General features: G+C 42.6%; 1 protein-coding gene and 1 pseudogene across 1 annotated transcript; one reads left to right on the top strand and one right to left on the bottom strand.

Moving 5' to 3' along the window:
- LOC139230222 (zinc-binding protein A33-like) overlaps window positions 1–18,478 on the bottom strand; it is an 853,736-nt pseudogene that overhangs the window by 702,333 nt on the left and 132,925 nt on the right.
- LOC139230454 (probable G-protein coupled receptor 139) lies at window positions 13,234–18,158 on the top strand. The gene is made up of 2 exons (XM_070862283.1): window positions 13,234–13,303; window positions 17,254–18,158. Exons 1-2 carry the CDS (start codon window positions 13,234–13,236, stop codon window positions 18,156–18,158), a joined length of 975 nt encoding a protein of 324 aa, XP_070718384.1.

Below are 18,478 nucleotides of genomic sequence, written 5' to 3'. Positions count from 1 at the left end.
AAAATGTTCCAATTTATTTTATATATGAACCCCGGGAAATAATTGACAATACCTGGTGGTTCTGTACTGTTCAGTCCAGCTTCTATACCTCTCCCGCCTGGATGGCCCATCTCTGGTTAGACAGATTTAAACCCCATTTGCTCCATTTGTTTTGATTTTCCTCCTCAATGCTTTGACCATCAGACATATTTTAGCAGCTAATATTATCGGCAGGAGAATGCAAGGCATCAATGGTGAGAATCACAATGATCCCGAGATGAGGAATCGAAGGAAGTCGATCATCTTACTGCTCGCCATATCTGGTAATTTTGTATTGCTGTGGATGTTAACTCTTATATATTACATTTGTACACAAATGACAGATTCAGAGTTTTTGCAGTTAGATCACACCGACCCTTTCACCACCATGGAAAAAACAAGCTATCTGCTTCAACGGCTCAGTTCCTGCACCAACACCTTTATTTACGCAGTGACCCAGACTAAATACAGAGAGGAGTTAATTAACACGGTTAAAAGTCCCTTCACTCTAATAATTAATGTAATGAAAGATTGATGCGAACAAGTTGTTACATAGCTGACTAGAACCCACATTGGTTCACAATTGTACCTTTATAAAACAGAGAAAATTGCGCAATAAAGACTAGATTTTCAATCGAAAGGAAGTCAGCTTCGATACTGGGCGGTTTATCAGCTCCATCACTCATCACTCACACCATGCAAGTGTAAATATACCGCGAGCAGTTACACTGCAGGCTCAGAATATTGCTCCTCAGAAAGGATGATAAAGAATCTGCACCTCTATTACATTGTGCCAGATTTTCCTTTTCACGGAAATTGGGCGCCTGTATCACCTGCCATTCACTATCGCACGTTTCCGTTTACTGGCAAAGTCCAAACTCTTCCCCAAAGGTTGTGTTCACAAAATATTCCTCTGCACAGAACTTTATGGCGGTGTAAATCTCTTCATAGTATTCCTTCCCTCTCATTCAACACGTCAGAAGCTCTTGAGGAGCAGAAGTGACAGTGCGGGATTTGCGCTCTGTGCCTTGTCCAATGGAACTCGGTTGGGACGAAGGCTTTTGCAGATACGGCTGAATTTTAATATTCCTCGTTGGCAGATAGCCCACGGCATCGGGTGGAACACCGGGTTTACAACCCACTCGAGATTACTCTCAGCTGAATTTATTGGTGAGTGTTTCTAAATATGAATGGTGAAAACCAGCCTTGCACCCGATTGACCAGTTTCCTGACGGGCGGGTCAGGTTAAAATTACAGTTGAGCCCAGCAGGGTGGTCTTACTGCAGTTGTACAGAGCCTAAGTGAGGCCTCACCTGGAATATTGTGTTCAGTTTTGGTCTCCTAATCTGAGCAAGGACGTTCTTGCTGTTGAGGGAGTGCAGCGAAGGTTCACCATACTGATTCCATGGATTGCTGGACTGTCATATGAGGAGAGACTGGATCAACTGGGCCTTTATTCACTGGAGTTTAGAAGCATGAGAGGGGTTCTCGTAGAAACGTATAAGATTCTGATGGGACTGGACAGGTTAGATGCGGGAAGAATGTTCCCGATGTTGTGGATGTCCAGATACACTGGACATAGTCTTAGGATAAGGGATAGGCCATTTAGGACTGAGAAGAGGTGAAACTTCTTCATTCAGAGAGTTGTTAACCTATGGAATTCCCTGCCGCAGAGAGTTGTTGATGCCAGTTCATTGGATATATTCAAGAGGGAGTTAGATATGGCCCTTACCGCTAAGGGGATCAAGGGATATGGAGAGAAAGCAGGAAAGGGGTACTGAGGGAATGATCAGCCATGATCTTATTGAATGGTGGTGCAGGCTCGAAGGGCCGAATGAGCTACTCCTGCACCTAATTTCTTTGTTTCTATGATACAATGATGAGAGGAAAAGCAATGTTTGAGTAGGACACAAAGCAACTGCCAAACGACAGAGATAGGGTAAGTGATTAGGCAAAAATGTGGCAGATGGAATATAATGTTGGAAAGTGTGAGGTCATGCACTTTGGCAGAAAAAAAATCAAAGAGCAAGTTATTATTTAAATGGAGAAAGATTGCAAAGTGCTGCGGAACAGCAGGACCTGGGTGTACCTGTGCATCAAACACAAAAGGAACAGGTACAGCAAGTGATCAGGAAGGCCAATGGTATCTTGGCCTTTATTGCAAAGGGGATGGAGTATAAAAGCAGGGAAGTCTTGCTACAGCTATACAAGGTATTGGTGAGGCCACACCTGGAATACAGCATGCAGTTTTGGTTTCCATATTTACGAAAGGATATACTTGCTTTGGAAGCAGTTCTGAGAAGGTTCACTAGGTTGATTCTGGGGATGAGGGGGTTGACTTATGAGGAAAGGTTGAGTCGGTTGGGCCTCTGCTCGTTAGAATTCAGAAGAACGAGAGGTGATCTTATCGAAAAGTATAAGATTATGAGGAGGTTTGACAAGGTGGATGCAGAGAATATGTTTCCACTGATGGGGGAGACTAGAACTAGGGGGCATAATCTTAGAATAAAGGGCCGCCCATTTTAACAGTGATGAAGAGATATTTTTTCTCTCAGAGCATTGTAAATCTGTGGAATTTGCTGCCTCAGAGAGCTGTGGAAGCTGGGACATTGAATAAATTTAAGACATAAATAAACAGTTTCTTAAACAATAACGGGATAAGGCGTTATGGGGAGTGGGTGGGGAGCTGAGTCCATGATCAGATCAGCCATGATCTTATTGAATGGCAGAGCAGGCTCGAGGGGCCGTATGGCTCCTGTTCCTATTTCTTATGTTATTATGAACAGATGCACCTACGACAGGTATTTTGATGAAGACGAGGTCAAGTAGGTTTTTCTCTCATGTTTGCACAGTCACCACATGCCGCAGGCCTAGACTGGCAGCAAGTACCTTCAGGACTCGAACAGCTGGGTCAATAGTGCTGCTACTTAATCACTCTTATGGTGGTTATTGAAGTACCCCACTCAAAGTACATTCTGTGCACTTGCTAGCCTCAGTGCTTCTTCCAAGTGGTGTTCAACATTTATTCATTAGCTCATACAGGGCGGGAGGTAATAATCAGCAGGAGCTTTCCTTGCCCATGCTTAACCTGATGCCTGAGATTTCATGGGTTCTGGAGTCAAATGTTGAATATTGCAAGGGTCACTCCCACCAGTCTGTATACTAGTATGCCGCCGCTCTGTTGGGTCTGTCCTACCAGTGCGACAGGACATCACCAGGATATGGTGGCTTCGTAGTCCATTTCGGAGGGCAGCTAAGCGTCATTCACATTGCTGTGGGTCTGGAGTCACATATCGGCCTTGCCAGGTAAGGCCGGCAGATTTCTTTCCCGAAAGGACATTAGTGTAGCAGATGGGTTTGTATGACAATAAGATAGTGTAATGGTCACCGTTACTGACACAAACTTTTATTCCAGATTTATTTAATTAACTGAATTTAAATTCCCCAGCTGCCGTGATGGGTTTTGACCTTACATCTCCCGATCATTAGTCCACACATCTTGATTACTATTCCAGCAACATAGCTACAATGCTACCATACTGTTAAAACCAGTGAAGCCTGCCGACTGACGCTCCCAGGCATGCGCGCCACTAACCTTCCATCCCTGGAGTTAAAATGGAGCCTCCGAGAGATGTCATTTTCCACTTCTGCTCTGGCCCAACCAATACTTTCTCTATCGTTTGTGTCCATCATTTCGGATCTGTAGTCAGAACAAAAGTCATGAAAAACCTCACACAGGATGTCTGTAGTGGAAGATCATCAGGGAACAGCAAATGGCTTGGATTCAATAAGGTGGAACGTTGGTAGAGTTCAGAGTTTATGAGGCATTGTGTTTAATATCTATATATACTTGCTCTTTCCAATAAAATATGCTTTAATTGTTCCCCAATCAGACAGATTAAAATCATTGATTGTCACACTCCCCAAAGGCACATAGGAGGGACGCATGTGCCCGTGGTGTCCACTTAAGTTCCAGGTTTAGGACCCTGCGGGGCACAGGCCCCTAAACCCGGCACTTGTGATCTGTCAAAAATTCTGTTGACTGATCGCATGCTTGCGAAATTAAAGGAACTTCGCGGGCAGAGATTTGGGCTATTTGCCGAACACCTGCCCAGCGAATGTCTTTCAAAGTTGTATGACTGAAAAAAGCAAGTGTAAGTCCTGCTCTTATCAGTGTAAAATTTTTAAATACTGGGAAAGACATTAAAACATAATGTAAACATTGCAAATCCTGTTGAATAAGGTAAGTTTATTTTTAGACCCTTGAAATTAAGTACATTTATTCGTAAAAAAATAAAAATAAAAAATGTTGTTTTAAATATTTAATTACATTCCATTTGCATTAATTTGGCATATGTGATTTATTTTGTTATTTTGTGTTTATATGTTTTGGCAGGGGGATCACCATTCATACTTATGGTTGTTCCTTATATACGGAATCACCAAACGTATGAATGGGAATACCCCTACTCTGGTAGCTTGAGCAGGCCCACGTGATCCCATTGATGAGTACGGAACCCTTATGATCCTGGGATACGTGTGCTTCTATGAAGACCTTTACATGGAGCGCCAGGACCAGAAGTATCCAAACATCCAGGATTACCAGGTAGATTTGCAGAAATGTTTCAGGTCGGAAGCCCCCAATCTCAAAATCTGGGCCCATGTGTAGTAACATTCCAACCAGGCTGTCCTCTTCAACACACAACTGGTTAACTTTCTGCTGCATTAATTTTCAAATAAAGGCATGGACAAATACAAAGAAAACCCCATTGAGATTAAAACTATTATATAGTTAATATCGTCATTACTATGGATATAATGGAATTGAATGAAATTTCATGGTCATGTGGGACTAAGCATTTAGAGGATATATTCAAATGATAGGGACACATATCTTCACCACTCTTCCTGGTAAGCACTTTAACCATTTATGGTGATGGTTCTTCACTCTCACCTTCTGATTTAATTTCACATTTCTCCCTCTTACTCTACCTCTATCATGATTCACTTTCTGTCTGAATTGTTTCTCTTCCACGGACTGTGCCAAGTCTGGCTAAACAACGAGAACCTAATTCGTGGCTGTCATTTGAGAAACAACTCTGCTGGTGTTCCATCAGTAGTTGTATGAGGAGTATTGCGATAAGTAATTAGATAATTAGCCAATTTGTGGTCCAACGACAACTGCTGTTTCTTTGGATTTGGATCCAATATTTCCTTGATAAGAGCACGTTTTACCATTTGTACTATGCGCTCTGCTGCACCATTTAAAGCAGGGTGATACGGTGGAACGTTGATATGTTTCACACCATTTCTGCTCGTGAACTATGCAAATTCTTCTGAACAAAATTGTGCTCCATTATCAGACATAATTTCCTCTGGGAGGCCATATGAAGAAAATAATCTTCACAAATTGTCTAGTGTTTTACTTGTTGTTATCTTCCGCATCAGAAAAACGTCTATTCACTTCGAATGGCTATCAATCACAATGAACAATTGCTGTCCTTCTAGTTCAGCAAACTCGACATGTAACCTTTGCCACACCCGGGGAGGCCCTTTCCAAGGCTGTAATGATAATGGTGGTGGTTTCTTGCTTACCGATTGACATGTTATACACTGACTAACGATGTATTCTATATCTTTATCTAGACCTGGCCATCATAAGTAATTGGGTGCGAAACTCTTGGTCAAGCACATTTCCAGGTGGTGGCCATGAAGATCTCCTTATAAGTTAGACCTGGGATAACTACGCTTATACCCCACATGATGCAATCTTTATCCACGGACAATTTATTTCTACGAGCGAAGTATGGATGAAAATCTTTCTTTGTTACCTAGTTTGGCCAGCCATTTGCTATGTAATTATACACCTTTGACATAACTGGGTCACATTTGGTTGCTCTACTAATCTCTTCAGCTGTGACTGGCAGTTCATCAATGTATAAAGAATAGAACATCTCTTCCCTATTCGGGTAACTTGTGATGGGAATGGCAACCTAGACAGAGGATCAGCATTATTGTGATCAGCTGATGTTGTGTACTCAATGTCATACGTATTTGCTGACAAAATCGAAGCCCATCTCTGCACTTTGGCTGCAGCTAAGGTTGGAACTGGGGGCCTTGGATGGAGGATTGTTGTCACAGGCTTATGGTCTGTAACAATAGTAAACTTACGACCATACAAGTATTTATGGAACATCTTGGCCTCCAAAATTAATGACAAAGCTTCCCTTTTGATCTGCGCATAATTGCACTCGCTGGCACTGAGAGTGCATGAAACAAAAACAATTTGTCTCTCTTCCCCACTGTGTAGTACATGAGAGATCACTGTCCCAACTCCATATAGAGAAGGTATCACATGCTAGCTTGATTTTGTTAGATACGTCATGGTGCTCTCTACCACCTGGCTGCAACACTCCTTGAATGCTGTGTTGCATTCTTATGACCACTTCCACTGGACCTGTTTTTTCAACAGCTCACTGAAGCCAAATTTGGTAGGAATTTCCCATATAAGTTCAAAAGACCCCAAAATGATCGAAGTTCAGTGACATTCTTGGCAGTGGGTGCATTTTTATTGCATCCAGCTTTCCATTGGTTAGATGTCATCATCATTGGTGGTTTCTCGAAACGAGGATGCTTCCATGCCAAAAACAGATGAGTTCACAGGTGTTCCAATGAAGGACCGGAATTACATCCTCAAGGGTGAAAGATGCCTGTTTGTGGATTTTTTTTTAAATGTGGTGACCGTTGCACACCAGCCACCACACGGGCTTGACATAACAAGGTCTTGGTCCAGTGCCAAGGATTACCCAAGATGATTGGAGACCAGCTCTGCTGCACGGACCTTGTGCACACACATATCGCAGTGTGGGCTGGCCCGTGCTGTCCCTGGGCCCTCGCCTCTTTTGGCCCTCGAACACATGCCTCCCCTGGACCCCGATCACGTCCCTCCACAGTCTCTCACTGCTACTTTGCCCCGACCTCGCTGCTCCTGCAGCACCTCCCCACACCCCAATGACCAACCTGGACCTTGATGATGTCACTCCTCACTGCTGTTGCCCTCCTGCACCAGCATGTGATGCTCCCTGGAGTGGTATGTCTCCACGCTGCCCATGGCTGCTGCTCGCCGCTCCTGTTATGGCCCCGACCTGCCGCTGATGGTCTCTCATAGGTCGGGGCCTCCACACTGCCCATGGCCGCCGCTCGCTGCTCCTGTTATGGCCCTGACCTGCCGCTGATGGTCTCTCACAGGTCGGGGCCTCCACGCTTGGTTGGATGTAAACCATCTTTGTCTACTGTGTGACCTGAGTATTCCACTGAGTTTTGAAATAACTCTCACTTGCGAGCAGTGAATTGCACTCTGTGCTTTTCTCGCTGTTTGAACATTTCATTCAACATGTTATTATGGATTTGCCTGTTTGGTACTGAAATGATTATATCATCTAAATAACACACGACCTCTTCAATGCCTTGCAAAATCTGTTCATCACGCCTTGGAATATGGCGGGGCGGAAGACACTCTAAATGGTAGCCCATTAAGTTGTTATATGCCTAGATGAGTATTTATAGTCAAGCATGACTTGGGCTCCTCATCTAGTTCAAGTTGTAAGTAAGCATTTGTAAGATCTAACTTTGAGAAATCTGTCCAACTGTTAGCACTGTAAACAAATCTTTTACATTTGGCAATGTATTGGGGAGATTACCCTCTAGAACTTGGTTTATGGTTACTTTATAATCATCATTCACCTTCTCACTTAGGTACAACAATGGATACAGTCCAATCACATCGATCTATAGAAACATAGAAACATAGAAAATAGGTGCAGGAGAAGGCCATTCGGCACTTCTAGCCTGCACCGCCATTCAATGAGTTCATGGTTGAACATGCAACTTCAGTACCCCCTTCCTGCTTTCTCGCCATACCCCTTGATCCCCCGAGTAGTAAGGACTTCATCTAACTCCCTTTTAAGTATATTTAGTGAATTGGCCTCAACAACTTTCTGTGGTAGAGAATTCCACAGGTTCACCACTCTCTGGGTGAAGACGTTTCTCCTCATCTCGGTCCTAAATGGCTTACCCCTCATCCTTAGACTGTGACCCCTGATTCTGGACTTCCCCAACATTGGGAACATTCTTCCTGCATCTAACCTGTCTAAACCCGTCAGAAATTTAAACATTTCTATGATGTCCCCTCTCATTCTTCTGAACTCCAGTGAATACAAGCCCAGTTGATCCAGTCGTTCTTGATAGGTCAGTCCCACCATCCCAGGAATCAGTCTGGTGAACCTTCGCTGCACTCCCTCAATAGCAAGAATGTCCTTCCTCAGGTTAGGAGACCCAAAACTGTACACAATACTCCAGGTGTGGCCTCACCAAGGCCCTGTACTACTGTAGCAACACCTCCCTGCCCCTGTACTCAAATCCCCTCGCTATGAAGGCCAACATGCCATTTGCTTTCTTAACCGCTTGCTGTATCTGCATGCCAACATTCAAGGACTGATGTACCATGACACCCAGGTCTCATTGCACCTCCCCTTTTCCTAATCTGTCACCATTCAGATAATAGTCTGTCTCTCTGTTTTTACCACCAACGTGGATAACCTCACATTTATCCACATTATACTTCATCTGCCATGCATTTGCCGACTCACCTAACCTATCCAAGTCACTCTGCAGCCTCACAGCATCCTCCTCGCAGCTCACACTGCCACCCAACTTAGTGTCATCCGTAAATGTGGAGATACTACATTTAATCTCCTCGTCTAAATCATTAATGTACAATGTAACCAGCTGGGGCCCCAGCACAGAACCTTGCGGTACCCCACTAGTCACTGCCTGCCATTCTGAAAAGTACCCATTTACTCCTACTCTTTGCTTCCTGTCTGACAATCACGTCAGCATATTACCCCCAATCCCATGTGCTTTAACTTTTCATATTAATCTCTTGTGTGGGACCTTGTCGAAAGCCTTCCGAAAGTCCAAATATACCACATCAACTAGTTCTCCCTTGTCCACTCTACTGGAAGCATCCTCAAAAAATTCCAGAAGATTTGTCAAGCATGATTTCTCTTTCACAAATCCATGCTGACTTGGACCTATCATGTCACCTCTTTCCAAATGCGCTGCTATGACATCCTTAATAATTGATTCCATCATTTTACCCACTACCGATATAATTCCCTGTTTTCTCTCTCCCTCCTTTTTTAAAAAGTGGGGTTACATTGGCTACCCTCCACTCGATAGGAACTGATCCAGAGTCAATGGAATGTTGGAAAATGACTGTCAATGCATCCGCTTTTTCAAAGGCCACCTCCCTAAGTACTCTGGGATGCAGTCTATCAGGCCCTGGGGATTTATTGGCCTTCATTTCCATCAATTTCCCCAACACAATTTCCTGACTAATAAGGATTTCCCTCAGTTCCTCCTCCTTGCTCGACCCTCTTACCCCTTTTATATCCAGAAGGTTGTTTGTGTCCTCCTTCGTGAATACCGAACCAAAGTACTTGTTCAATTGGTCTGCCATTTCTTTGTTCCCCGTTATGACTTCCCCTGATTCTGACTGCAGGGGACCTACGTTTGTCTTTACTAACCTTTTTCTCTTTACATATCTATAGAAACTCTTGCAATCCGTCTTAATGTTCCCTGCAAGCTTCTTCTCGTACTCCATTTTCCCTGCCCTAAACAAACCCTTTGTCCTCCTCTGCTGAGTTCTAAATTTCTCCCAGTCCCCGGGTTCGCTGCTATTTCTGGCCAATTTGTATGCCATTTCCTTGGCTTTAATACTATGCCTGATTTCCCTTGATAGCCACAGTTGAGCCACCTTCCCTTTTTTATTTTTACGCCAGACAGGAATGTACAATTGTTGTAGTTTATCCATGCAGTCTCTAAATGTCTGCCATTGCCCATCCACAGTCAACCCCTTAAGTATCATTCGCCAATCTATCCTAGCCATTATCTTCGAGATAATGTTCTCAGTCACTAATCTTTTGAGTTCTTGCTTAACTTTCTCCTTGAGTGCATATGGTACAAGACGTGGCTTGCAGTAAACTTGTCTAGTGTCCTTCTGTCCTCTGACACTCGCCTTGAAGCCTTGATTGGATTGTCTATTTTGCAGAACACCTTTAGATACTTCTTCATGACATCAGCCATCGATGCAAATCTTGTCTCAAAGTGAAAAATCGTATTCCAATCTAGCTTCAGTGATCCCAACCAATTTCTACCGAGCAAGGCAGGCTTGTTTCCTGCCACAATAAAGAGAAGCAAGCTGGGAAATTAATCCTTGTATTTCACCAGTACTGTGTCACATCCTACCACAGGAATGTTCTTTCCTGCGGAGCCTCGCAGCTCTACCTTGCATTTCTCCAATGGGAAATTACACAATTTGTCGAGATATAATGTTTCCGGTACTATGCTCATGGATGCACCAGTGTCGATTTCCATGGGAATTTCAGTTCCTGCAATGTCTATTTGAATGACGCTAATTCGTGAATCGCTGTGAGATACCTTTGTGGTCCTGATGATGTATATCTCCAAAACCTCCTCCTCGTATTGCTTTTCTTCCATGCTAAGTATTCTCTGGGGATTACTTCTCATAGAAACATAGAAACATAGAAAATAGGTGCAGGAGTAGGCCATTCGGCCCTTCTAGCCTGCACCGCCATTCAATGAGTTCATGGTTGAACATGCAACTTCAGTACCCCATTCCTGCTTTATCGCCATATTCCTTGATCCCCCGAGTAGTAAGGACTTCATCTAACTCCCTTTTGAATATATTTAGTGAATTGGCCTCAACTACTTTCTGAGGTAGAGAAAATTCCACAGGTTCACCACTCTCTGGGTGAAGAAGTTTCTCCTCATCTCGGTCCTAAATGGCTTACCCCTTATCCTTAGACTGTGACCCCTGGTTCTGGACTTCCCCAACATTGGGAACATTCTTCTTGCATCTAACCTGTCTGAACCCGTCAGAATTTTAAACGTTTCTATGAGGTCCCCTCTCATTCTTCTGAACTCTCGTGAATACAAGCCCAGTTGATCCAGTATTTCTTGATAGGTCAGTCCCACCATCCCGGGAATCAGTCTGGTGAATCTTTGCTGCACTCCCTCAATAGCAAGAATGTCCTTCCTCAAGTTAGGAGACCAAAACTGTACACAATACGCCAGGTGTGGCCTCACCAAGGCCCTATACAACTGTAGCAACACCTCCCTGCCCCTGTACTCAAATCCCCTCGCTATGAAGGCCAACATGCCATTTGCTTTCTTAACCGCCTGCTGTACCTGCATGCCAACCTTCAATGACTGATGTACCATGACACCCAGGTATCGTTGCATCTCCCCTTTTCCTAATCTGTCACCATTCAGATAATAGTCTGTCTCTCTGTTTTTACCACCAAAGTGGATAACCTCACATTTATCCACATTATACTTCATCTGCCATGCATTTGCCCACTCACCTAACCTATCCAAGTCACTCTGCAGCCTCATAGCATCCTCCTCGCAGCTCACACTGCCACCCAACTGACATGGCTGTCTGACAAGCTAAATCAAAAGTCAAGTTAGAAGTTGTCAACAACTTTCGTCTGTTTGCTACATTTTTCACCCCAAAAGCAAAGCGGCCATGCAAAGCTCGGTCCTGAAAGTTTCAGAAATGATAGTGAATTCATAGCTCCTTTAATGCTACAACATACTCATTGATGCTCTCGCTGGTTCACTGATCTCATATTACAAAATGATAACTTTGAGCAATTTCCAGGGGCTCAGGACTGTCATGCTGTTCTAACTTGCTTAAAATTACCATAAGTGATGTGTCCTTTGCCTTGACGGGAACAAACACATTTTTCAGAGTTTCATACACCTCTGGGCATGCTTCAGTCAGGAAAATAGCCCGTTTACTTTCTAAAATCACCTGATTACTGTTTTCATCATCGGGGGCTTCGATGGTACTATTTGCAGTGAAAAACATTTCGAGCTTCTCGGTCACGTTGAAACGGATTTTTAGCTGTTCTGCAACACAAATGACCTCTCTAGTCTCTCTGCTGCTTGACTAGATTCATCCGCCAACAAAAATTTCAGTGAGGGTCGCCAATGCGGAATATTCTCTACGACATCACAAACACACAGAATTCAAGATAGCTCTTAACACAGGAACCTATCTGATGCCTTTATTTATTTACAGCAATGGCTGCATTACCACAGTAGTCCACTAGGTGGATCAGTCGTCCAATCGGTGGAGTGATATATTACACTGTCACCATAAATGATTACAGTGGTTATCAGGAAGAGTGGTGAAGATATGTGGTCCTCGCACACATTTGGTCAAAATGCTTGATCATGGACAGGTTAGGTTTGTTCACATTGATCATATTTTACCTACAGATGTGGAAGGAGTTGAATGTTGGAATGTTTCGATTATTTCTGACTCATCAAATCGTTTTGTTACAAGTAGAGTACCAGCAGGTGTGCTTGTGATGTAGCAGAGAATATACCACAATTATATGACTGTGGTCTGCACAGTTCATGTCGTCATTACTATGGGAACAATGGAATTGAATGAAATTTCATGATCATGTGTGGTTAAGCGTTTCAGAGGGATTATTCAATGACATTCGAGGGGAAACATGTCGATCTAACTGTTAATCTCTCTTTTACCTCGGCACACTTTCAGAAACTAACATTTCTGCATATCTGTGGCCTGCTGAGCTGTATACAACTGACTGTATCACTTTCTTTGTGTATCTGAATGCTCTTCGATCTCACCTGCAGCATTGAGGTGCTTAATATAAATTAAATATAGCATAAATTAAAGAAGATAGAGAATATTCTTGATGTAACTAGGATCGAGAGAAAGCTATTCCATCATAATGATGTACATTTATTCTATCAAATGCCTCGCATTAAACTATAAATAAATAGCCTCAGCTTCAAGAGTCTTATACCATTGTTATGGGAAAGCAGATGTCGAAATAGTTTGTTTGGAACGTATGATGACATTAATATTCTTGACTCCTTCCTCTTTCAACGGAGAATAGCATTGCAAAATATCCCTGATGAGTAGGGGTGAATATGACTCGCCTTAATTTGTTTGTTCAAATGACAGTAACTAATGAGAATTATTGTGTAATGTCCATGTGTCACTTGAGGTTTCTCTAAGATATAAATAAGACCTGAATTTGAAAGCAGAAGTTTTTCAACACAAACTGGCAACTTCGTTTTTCTCACACAATGGAAAGGCCGATAATCATACAGATAGAAAACATTTACTATCCGATTCTTGCAATAGTTGGTCTTCCTGGTAAGCCTCTTAGAATCAGTTAATGCTCATCTTTAACAGTGCTTCACTGTGTCACTGTTCCTGCTGTCGTGTAATGATATTACCTGTTTGTTTTGATGTGTTTGATTTGCAGAAACTGATTATCGGGATCAGAGAAGTAAACCAAATGACTCCAAGATTCTGTCATATTTTTAATGTAACAACCTCAGTAGAAGCACAATTTACTCTGACCACTTAAATTCAGCAATTCAGTAGATATGTCTCGGACTTAAAGGACAGTCTTGTAGTTTTGTGTCTGAGACAAGTATTAGAATCGGATCCAGTTGCCAAACCAGCAATTGTTAAAGGGATTTCAGGAGGCTGCTCAAGAAAAGACAAAGGAAATGTTCTGTTGTATATTTGTGAACCGAGAAGAAACTGAAGATATCCTTCCGTGCCCAACAAAACACTCCGGCGCGCTGCAGGCATATTGTCGCCTCCTTGGGATTGCAACCCGCCCATTAGCAGATTAGCATCGGAGCCGAATGGTTCCCCGCACTTCCCAACCGGCAGCAGCTCCGGGCGCCTTTCTGCCGCATGCAGCTAGCAAGCAGCGGGTAAACAAGGCTGGAAACTGAAACTCAGGCGCTGAAATTAGTCTTCATCAGCAGCGCGAGACGGACTCGGAGGGAATGGGCCGCTCATTTTACACCCGGTCTGATGTTGGTTTTCTTTGAGAGAAATCCGCGCATTGTGAAGCACACTGTCTATTCGCTATGAGTTTATTTTGCGTTACTGGCGAAGAACAATTTCACCACTTACATCTGGCATGCCTTGCATGCAGAAACCTCTTAGGACGAAACTCGAAATTGTTGGTGTATTTATAACATAACTATAGACTATGGTATACATTTTGGTCGACAACACCTCGTCATTTTGAGTCACAATTGTAAAGCGCGGACTGGTGCGGGGGAAATCAATCTAAATATAATTTGTGTCCATGGCCACTAATTTTCCGAGTTGGGACAGCAGCAATGAGTTTCTATCGCTGCTACTGGCCATGGAAACCCGTGGGTGCAATGGCCACTATATGTTTGTGTTAGGCGAAGTCATTGATTGCTGGCAACTATTCGGTAATAGAGCTTTATGGAGAACCTGAAGCGCTTGATTCTGAAACTGTGATATATTGTGTTACTTTAAGCTGGAGTCAGTTCTGAGGCTGCAAAACAAAACGAGATAAGTGATACTAAAGCGCGTCCAGCTGTTGCTGCATTGTTGTAATTCTAAATGCGAGTGGTGATTTCTCTGGTAACCATGGGATAGATTTTAGTCTTTACATCCGGGGTGTTCTACATCGTCTGGGCTAAGCACAAAATGCCAAATCCTCTGCGGAGGACATGTTTCCCTAAAAACAGCGAATTGTCCTCCATTACTACCAATGGACGAAATTCGGGCGATTTCTGATAATACTTGTGGCCACAGCTAACACATTTGCCTTCTTATCTACAGGGGTAGAGTGGTGCTAGCAGAAGATAAGAAGATAATGATAAAAGAAATAGGAGCAGGAGTAGGCTATTTGACCCCTCGAGCCTGCTCCGCCATTCAATAAAGTCATGACTGATCATGGATTCAGCTCCACCTCCTGCCCGCTCCCCACAACCCTTTACTCCCTTATCGCTCAAAAATCTGACTATCTCCGCCTTAAATATATTCAATGACCCAACTTCCACAGCTCTCTGGGGCAGAGAATTCCATAGATTTATAACCCTCTGAGAGAAGAAATATCTCCTCATCTCGGTTTTAAATGGGTCACCCCTTATTCTAAGACTATGTCCCCTAGTTTTAGTTTCCCATATGAGTGCAAATATCCTTTCTGCATCCACCTTGTCGAGCCTCCTCATTATCTATCGTGTATGCCTCTCACACCCTTCGATATTCAGTTCCATTGATTTTAATAGAACTCAATATCAAGCGAGGGATATAACAGGCGACCGATGCAATACCATCCTGTTGAACGCTACTGCCCAAAACCAATTTCTATCCCACAGAGCGGGCTGATGTTTAATGCCCAGGCGATGAAGACTACAATCTATCCCACGTTTCTGTGTATGGTAGAAATAGAGTGACTCCAATAGAATGTCCACTGGTCTGCTCTAAAGTCCCACCACAGCCTCGAAAAAATATCATTGTAATCCGGGAGAAACAGTGTAAAGGGTTAAGGTTATCAGAGGAGATCTGCCGATCCCTCCCCAGTAATTGTATTCAATAATGTTGCTGCACACACTACATCCCTGATGCCCTGGTCACTTCCACCTCCAACAATGCGATGAAGGTCATGTGGGGTTTACAATGGGCAAGGCGCCTGTTTCTTACATTATCATCCGTGTGTTAAAGGTGAGAAGTTCCCTCTTTGCTGCTTGTTCTTTCTCCCCGTTTGCTAACCTAAGAAATAAATAATTCAAAGCAATACTAAAAGTTAATTCATCTGTCGGTAGATTTTTTTTTAAACATTGTTTGTTACTGAAGTTAGTTCATACATCAGGCATAAAACAGGAAATAGATCTATTGTGAGATGGTAATTATATGGGTTGTCCATATTGTCAGAGAGATTTCCTGCTCTATGTTTCTACAAGGTGCAGTTCCAAAAGCTTAAATATCCGCTCCTATGAGTGATTTGGGTCTGAGACAAGAGCTTTTGATTTTTACATTATTCGGCTAAGACTTGACGCTAAAGAACAGTTTATTTGCCGTAAATGGTGGACAATATTTACACTTTGATTAAAATACACAGCTCGAAATACATCTGGGAGGAATGTTGAGAAATTCTTTAAGACGGTCATCTCAAGTAGCAGCAGGTATCTGGGGGTAGACATCCTTGGGCGGAATGGCCTGTTATATACCCTTCCCAATATTCAGCTCCATTGGTCTAAGGAAATGGACATCGAGCGGGCAGATAATGGGCGGCCCCCGCATTACCCCCTTGGCGATCCTGCGTTCATTTACACAGCATAGTTATTATTTCCGGAGCGCGATTTGTATTAATAGCTATTGTACAATATTAATAAACTAAATTACAAATGCGCTTTTAAGATTTGCATCTGAGGCAAACCAGTGTCCACATTTCTAATAATATCAGATATATCATCAAATTCCCTCTGTCCATGCTCAGACTCACATATCGCTCGTCATTTAACTGGTTGCTTTGATGTAAGATGTTCGGGTGACATATAGTTGGGACACAATCCATAATAAAACATTTCTTATTATATTGTGCATATGAAGCAATGTGTCACTGAGAAAGCTTTATTTTCTGGTCATTTGCTGAGGAAAAGCACGGGAAGGACACCTGGTAGGAATTGGAACCTGCTCCCCAAAGATTGAACGATTGAATATTACAATCAGAATCGTGCTGTTGCACTGAAACCTACATTGCATGATTATTGAGGATATTTGCAATAAGCAGATACTGGGGTAAAGTTTCAACCTGAAGTTTCGCTTAAAACTGGCGATCAGGGTTTGGCCATCCGATATTGTCTGTCAGTCGCTCCGCAATGCCGGTTTACACCAGGAAGGACAGATGGAAAGCTTCACCATGATGTGTCTGGAGGGACAGGGATAAGCAAATCAGCCGCCCGTGTTGCACCTAGCTGGACATTCCTTTATGTTGAAGTGAAAGAAAATGAAACTCAGGTGGATTCAATTGTGGCCGCCAGTTGGAAAAGCTCATTGTTGGCCCGGTAGAAAGTTGAAAATCAAACCATTCACTGCAGCATTTTGTTCCTTTGAAGCAACTCAGAATATGTTAGCGACGTGTATGCCTGAATAAATGTATCTTCTAAGAATTACTAGTATCATCTGATCGATTGGGAGAAATAAAGAGAGAGAGATTTGAGTGATAAGAAATCTTTCCATGAATTTTATACAGATTTTTCTCGACCGATCATCCTGTCAGGTTAGGGAGCATTAGTAATTTGATTTCCTCTTTTTTGCAGCTAATTTGGTGGCAATCATCATTCTCTCCCGTGGAAAGTGCGGTCTCTCCAAATGCATCATCCGTTACCTGGTGGCCATGGCAGCGGCTGATCTAATGGTCCTAATATTTGAAGTGATTCTGTATGAGATTAAAGATTCTTATTTTCCATATTCATTCCTGAACTATACTCCAATTTGTAGTCTCAATCTCGCCTTACTTTTTGTTTCCATTGATTGCTCTGTCTGGCTAACGGTGGCTTTCACATTTGATCGATGTGTCGCTGTTTGTTACCAAACGTTGCGAACAAAATATTGCACTGAAAAAACTGTGGCTGTGGTGATAGCAGTGGTGTGTTCATTAAGCATATTAGAAAATATTCCAATCTACTTTGTATATGAACCACGGGAAATAATTGACAATGTACCATGGTCCTGCTATGTAAAATCAAGTTTCTACACCTTACCCATATGGGTAGCATTTTTGTGGTTGGAAACCATTTTAACCCCATTTGCTCCATTTGTGTTGATCATGCTGCTGAATGCCCTGACCATCAGGCACATTGTATTGGCCAATAGAGTGAGGACAGGACTCCGAGGAAACATCAAGGTTCAGAATCACAGTGATCCAGAAATGGAGAACCGAAGGAAATCGATCATTTTACTGCTCGCTATATCTGGCAGTTTTATATTGTTATGGATGGTAATTTTTATAGTTTTCATATGTGTGCAATTTACAAGTACTCAATTTTTAGAAGTAGATTACAGTGACTCTTTCACCATTGCAGAACTATCTGGATACATGCTGAGGTGTTTGAGTTCTTGCACTAACACGTTTATTTATGCAGTGTCCCAGAGCAAATTCAGAGAGCAATTGAAGAATGTGATTAAGCGTCCCCTGGCTCTCATTGCTAATTTACTGAAATGAGTTAAATTGCTTCACAGAATTAAAATGTAATTACATCCATCGTAAATGAGGAGAAGTTGTTCAATTGATAGCAGCAAACAGGAATCTCCAAAAGCAAATGGGGCTATCATCAGGTCCCCATATTAGATGTCATATTGTCGAAGATCAAAGATGCTTGGGTATTATTAACTTTTGCGACATTGTAAGACATGCGATATCGGACCTGAACAAATACAAAACAATTTTTCAGATCCGAAATAAAATCAATTCTACAAATATATTTATTGCTTTCAATTGATCTAAACTCTACAGCGGTTTCGTTATCCCTCAAGCTCCACTCC

This window comes from Pristiophorus japonicus, chromosome 19 (assembly GCF_044704955.1).
Source record: "Pristiophorus japonicus isolate sPriJap1 chromosome 19, sPriJap1.hap1, whole genome shotgun sequence".
Taxonomy (NCBI): domain Eukaryota; kingdom Metazoa; phylum Chordata; class Chondrichthyes; family Pristiophoridae; genus Pristiophorus; species Pristiophorus japonicus.
The sequence above is the reverse complement of the archived record's forward strand: the minus strand, read 5'-3'. Positions and strand labels throughout refer to the sequence as shown.

Bases quoted from the DNA above. Each gene is read 5' to 3' on its own strand.
- LOC139230454 (XM_070862283.1), top strand. From the start codon at position 13,234: ATGGAAAGGCCGATAATCATACAGATAGAAAACATTTACTATCCGATT. The intron at 13,304-17,253 runs GTAAGCCTCTTA...TCTTTTTTGCAG, and splicing joins TGCAATAGTTGGTCTTCCTG to CTAATTTGGTGGCAATCATC.